The following is a 6,449-nucleotide window of genomic DNA, read 5'->3' on the forward strand; positions in this document are numbered from 1 at the left end:
TGGACGCGGTGCAGAGCAGTCAGACTCCTTCATTCAGTGACTTTATGTTGAAAACGATGACACTTCATCCTGAATAAGCACATTTAGACTCCTAAAGGACTGTTATGATGTGGACAGCGTATCACAATTTAAGTTCTCGTCTTTTCATGTTACGAATTCACACTTAAAGCTTTCAACAAACTATTTAATCAGCAAAAAAACGTCACATACTAGATCAACATCGACTATAACCTTACCGCAACTATTGTGCACTTTTTACGAAAGTATCAAAAACAGGGTAAATATATTCAACGTGATTTTATGGGACGGCGTATAACTAGCGCACATTTTTAAAAAGGACATTTTGCGTGTCGTGTCGACGCATTTTAAGCGTTTCGCATCTCAGTTTCATGTCATGAACTTGCCCAGCGCTCGTTAAAATACCTCACAGCTTATTTCACAGTCTCCTCCGTACGTACGTGGCTTCGTTTTGATTGTTTTCTGTATGAGATTTGTGCGTAAAATGACACGCCGTCTCTAAATAAACGCTAAAGGGCATGAAATTACATGTGAAAAGCAGAAAAATGCATAGACATGACACGTGGAATGTCCTTATGAAGGCGTGATATTCATTCACGTAGTTTGGTGACAGCGGGCTGATATATTATATACACACTGTATAACGCTAATAGAGCTAAAGAGACACTCGTCATGCTGTATAACCTTCGATAAAAAGGCTTTTTCAACAAGTTCACATAGCGTTAGCCGTTAGCAATTTAACCCGTTTTAACCCTTTACAACATCCACCGTTTGGAGTATTGTCTTGTTATGTTTGTGCTCCATTTAAATCCATTCACATCCCCGTCTCACAGTCCAGCTGGTTAACTAAATACAACAATACAATATGAGGATTAATGTCAGATTAAATCAATGACCACAGATAAATCAATACAATTATTTTTATAGATACAAATTTGACCAAACAGATTCACAAGTTAAAAGTATATTGTTCAATTTAACTACTTTAAAGATGAAATTTTTTGAAAGTACAGAAATAAAAATCAGCACTGAAAGATGAGAAAGTAAAATTCACTTTTGTTGTCGTGTTCATAACTTAAGTGTCTGCTTGTTGTTTGTCCTGTGGTGCTTTCACTTCATGTCACCAACTCTCACATTGTGGAGGGGTGTCCTTGAATGCACCATCGAGCTGAACTCAGACACACAAAGTAAATCTTCACTGTGATAGATTCAGTGGGAGTAAATGGCTGCCGGTCATTTAAAACCCTACAATATGCTGTTGCACACACGTCTTTTTAATGTGCAGATTAATCTTATCCTCCACTCCAACATCTTGTACCTCCTCCAGTCTGTTTGTCGAGCTTCCAGGCATTTTTAAAATAAAAATAAACTCTTTTGCTCTTTTGCTTCGCCTTAAAAGACTGTTTGTTCACACTGCATGAAAGTGATGCATAATGAACTTAATACTGTAGCTCCAGACCACACAGGACTAATTCAACTACTTCAATCATTATTATTATTATTGATTTTTATTTTTTAATGATTAATTTTTTTTATAAATTTCATTTTTGAGGGACTAACTTACTATACTGTGGCATTAACTTGGAAATACTCCAAGCGAAGTACACAAAAGTACAGTACTTTGTTACTTTCCACCATTTTTTGGGGTTCCTCAGGGAATCACACTAGGCCCACTGCTCTTTGTCTTTAATATCAAAGACCTACCCCCCACATGTGTTCTTTATACCACCAGAGAAGAAGTAATCTTCTTCTTCTCTATCAGTGTCTATCCTCATCCTCCATGTAAACAGCTGAGTCGAGGGCTTTTGGGGTTTTCCCACTTTTTTGCCACAATCCTAGATGATTTTTTTGTAGATCCAAAGTTTGGGTGACTTTACCAGGCAGGAGGGTGAAAAGTTAAAATACTCTACAACAACAGTTTCACGGCCGACTGACAGACAAAGTTGCTGTGAGCATCTCTTGAAAATATACAAATATATAGAGAAACTAAACTGCGGTATTTAAAGTTTTCCACATTTTCAACATGTTCTGCTCTGATTTTAGATCTTGTTTTGTGCAGATTATTAATTCTTTTGTCTCTGCCACACTGATTTCTAGCTGGCTGACCTGACTCCATGTTTGGAGAGCGCTAATGTGGACCAAAGAGGCAGCTTTTCTTACTGGGGTCAGTTTTTTTGTTTACTGCACAATGAGCACTTTGATACTTTAAGTACATTTAATTAATACATGCTTTTACTTCAGTTATGTTGTAAATGCTTGTAGTATCGGGGTATTTTCAGTGTGGTGTTTGTACTTTTGCTCAAGTAGACGATGTGAAAACTTCTTCCACTACTGCACACATGTACAAACTCCTTAAAAGACATTTAATGCATAACTGTGTAGCTTCAGCTTTAACAGTTCACCGTTACAGCCCACTATTGGTCGGCCACTTGGGATTTATTCAGACATAACAAAACAACCAAGACGCTGAAATCCAAAACCAAACAAATTAACTAAACGACAAACTGAGGCATAGAGGCCACAAAGCAATCAGTCCACTACTCAGAGGCTTCTTCTCTACTAATGGAGTCTGGAGCTTTTATCTCCTTCCTCACCTGCGCCAGCTGCACCTCATTGGGGAGTAATCAGGTGTGGCAGACCTGAGTGGAGCTATGGACAGAAGAGGAAAAGGGACAAACAGCACAGAGGACACATTCAACCTTAACAATTACGTGTTTGTTAAGTATTTTCACTATTTGTCTGACATCAGTTATTAGTTTGTGCTTTAATTCGGCTGATGAGACGACTAAAGGCAGCGTTCAGCATCTCCTCTCTTACAGAATTATTATTTTACTTAACACATAACACATAACAGCTATAAATTTATGTGCACTGATGCATCTGAAAGCGAGCAAACTCTCCTCCCGCTGACATCTGTTGTTATGACTGTTTCTGCAGCCACAGATGGAGTGTTTTGAAGAGCCTCTTTCTGTCTCCTCAGATCTTCTTAAAACACTGTTGCTGGCACTGATCACTTCCACTCAAATCAGAAACAATGGAGACATTGAAAAGTCCAACAGTCACTTGTTCCTGTTCCCCCGCCACCTCTTCTCTTCCTCCAACCTGCGCTGCCTGCTGTCATCACCGAGGAGACGAACACAAGGAAGGAAAGAAAACACAAAGGACGCGAGTGACACAGTGCGAACGACATGAATCAGGCAAAATTTTGCGAAAAAATTGGAGGGGAATCTCCAAACACTGATAGTCAATAAACCCTTTGAGGGTCTTCAGCACTTTCTAGTGTGTTATGATTTTTATATTATATTATATTATATATTATATTTTATCAGTTTTTCATGCATATTGCTTATAATTTTGCAAGATGGTGAATTTTTCAGAGTTCTCAATTTTTTTCATGTATTTTTTGTGTATTTTAGACCATAAAATGATGCGCATCATGACAAAAACATGGCAATTTAAGGGTTAATTTTTTAAAAAACTAATTAAAATTTGATATGTATGATTAGGGCTGATGCTGGTCTAAAAAACTATTTAAAAAAAAGAAAAAAAAAAAGAAAGATTTTTAACATTTTTATGGCTTGTTTTTATGCATACACATTTATGTGTGTAAGGATCTTTAACGTGATTATTTCTGAGGACCTTCAAGGGGTTAATAACATAGAATAACTGTGATGCTCAAAACTCAACACGTTACAGAAGAGCAGAAGAGGAAAGGTTTGGAGAAAAGGCCGTGAAAAAGTCGGACTACGTGTTAAATGCTGAAAATGTGTGTCCGTAACTTGATTGTAGCTTTTGGTTGTACTTTTCTATTAAGCAAGTTAGCATCAGCATTAGCATTAGTCATTGTGTTACTGCGTGAAAGTAAAGTGAAAAAACAAAAAAAAGATCCAGAGATCAAATTTGAGGCTTTGGGAGGCGAATTTTCACGTTGCGTTTGGTGGAAACATAACTTTGCGCTTTTTCAGTCACTGTCGTGTGGATTCGTCTTCTGTAGGTAGGCAATGTGGACTTACACTCTTTAAAGGAACATTCCCTTTTTTGTTCTGGATTCACGTTCAATCAAACCTCAAATTTAGCTCAGTGTGGTTGTTAGTGTTAGTCAGTAAGGACATTTTAGAACATGCTAATTTAGCATGGTTAGCCAGTGGGACTTAATATCTCACTACAGTGTGCTGTCAGGAATAAGGTGGAGGACTTGAAGTGGAGTAAAAAGTACAACGTTTGCCTCTGAATTGTAGTAGAGTAGAAGTATAAAGTACCTTAGCGTCGTACTTGAGTACTTCCTTCCACTGCTTTAATCACAGAGAAGTTGTAGTGGTCATTTCCCTTTTAAACTATAAGCATTCTTATTTAGTATAAATATTGAACAGCCTGAAGGTCACTCAGCGTCTCGACTGGTGGCCTCTAAAATAAAGCAAGCAGGTCAATAAATAAAAGAATAAAGCTTTTATTCAGACAGGGGCAGCACCTTGTGTCACAGTTATAAAAAATACATTCAAATATTCTCCTGTAATCACTGGAAATGTTGATATAGGACACAACTGTATATGTTTGGCAGAAGTACCTTTTGTTATTAAGTCGTATTTTAACATTTTACATTAAATTTAATGCAGCTGAAAAGCAACTGTTTTAAAGTTACAATCATATCGTGTTAATAAAACAACGTAATCTTCATGTGACTGATAAAAGGGAACAGCGCCCTCACACTCTGTTTTCACACTTTGAGGAATTGAACTGGGCAAATGGTGACTTCTTGCCGACCTTCTGATAATCTGCCAACAGTTTCTTCGCCCAGGGCCAGTCGGGATCAAGGCACTGCTTCGTTTTACGGCACACAGTCGTGACTCTGTAGGAAAACACACATGAACATAAAACACAAGTTATTAGAAGAGCGACAAGTGGCGCGTGACGCCCTGCTAGGTCCTGAACATAAAGAAATGCATCATCTGCAAAGAGTGTGACGTAAAAATGTGCTTAAAGCGTTGTCATCAATACTTTTATTGTATTGATGAACCCACAAAGACTGTGCAGTTCCTCCCAGCGTCATGGAGCTTTATAGCGTCTTTTAGCTTGTTGTTTTGGTTTTCTGGGTCACAGCTTTACTGTTTTGGTGTCAAATTCCGGTAAATAAAAACGGTAAAGAAAAAAACAATATTCACCCAGGTACCCAGGCGCATATAATTTTGAGGTACTTGTACATTACTTGAGTATTTCCATTTTCCATTCCATCCGACTGCTGATACAGATTAAGATTTTATATTTGAAACTGTGTTCAAATTATCCAATATTTCACCGAAAAGCAAAAAATAAATGGGACGTTAATACTACGCTAAAGCTTTTACTTGTATAGAAGTATTTGTACCTTGTGATGTTGCCCCCCCCTTTTTTTTTAGTTAATGTTTTTTTTTTTCCAAAACTGCATCTTTATTTTATTTCACATTAGAGATTTTGGTGTTTTTGTCTCATGTCAATAAAAAATACCTTTACTCTTAAAGGTTCATCGCAAACATAATTTTTTTTTTTTACATACTGCACGTTTTTAAGTTGTCACTTCAATTAAATCATAAAAAAACCTTCACTCTGTACTTTATAGTAGATGTCATTAACGTGAACACGTATGCTGTGAAATACGCGCCTGTGTTTACTTACATAATTGCCTCTTGTGAGCAGCTTCTCAAGGTCATCGCCACATGTGTCACCCGTCTCTTCGGAATGAATGTCTTATTGTATCCTGAGCAGCAGTCTTCCCACATCAGGGCCGATGGTCCCAGTGGACCTGTCAACACACACATTTAATCAGAATCAGAATCAGAATCAGAATTACTTTAATAATCCCCAGGGGAAAATTGTTTAAAACACATTTAAAACAGCTTTTAAACAAATTCAGACACATTAAACACACTTTTAACGCACAATGTGTTTGTGTTTAAATGTGTATTTAAACACAAACACATTTTTGAACACAAACAAAAAAAACATGATTTTAAGCACAATTGACGACCTTTTAAACTAATTTAAACACACACGGACCCCCGTTTTGAACATAGACATATTTAAACACAAATAAACATATGAACACAATTCTAAACATACTTACAGACATTTAAACACATTTTAAACATTTAAACACACTTAAACACACTTAAACATATTTAAACACACACGGACACCCTTAAAGACATTCAAAAACAAACACATGTAAACACATTTTTGAACATAGACATATTTAAACACAAATAAACATATGAACACAATTCTAAACATACTTACAGACATTTAAACACATTTTAAACATATTTAAACACATATTTAACTTATTTAAACACACTTAAACATATTTAAACACACACGGACACCCTTAAAGACATTCAAAAACAAACACATGTAAACACATTTTTGAACATAGACATATTTAAACACAAATAAACATA

The 6,449-nt window shown here is 36.5% G+C and overlaps 1 protein-coding gene across 1 annotated transcript in view; it reads right to left on the minus strand.

The window, feature by feature from the left end:
• Positions 1-4,449: 4,449 nt before the first annotated feature.
• The window catches only part of LOC139205574 (C-C motif chemokine 22-like), a 2,715-nt gene continuing 715 nt past the window's right edge, over positions 4,450-6,449 (minus strand). The window contains exons 2-3 of the mRNA XM_070835835.1: positions 5,668-5,794; positions 4,450-4,864 (exon numbers count right to left, since the gene is read on the minus strand). Of these exons, the coding sequence (XP_070691936.1) occupies positions 4,720-4,864; positions 5,668-5,794 (272 nt within the window). The 3' untranslated portion in view covers positions 4,450-4,719. The remainder of the gene's footprint in view (positions 4,865-5,667; positions 5,795-6,449) is intronic.

Source organism: Pempheris klunzingeri, chromosome 1 (assembly GCF_042242105.1).
Source record: "Pempheris klunzingeri isolate RE-2024b chromosome 1, fPemKlu1.hap1, whole genome shotgun sequence".
NCBI classification, from domain to species: Eukaryota; Metazoa; Chordata; class Actinopteri; order Acropomatiformes; family Pempheridae; genus Pempheris; species Pempheris klunzingeri.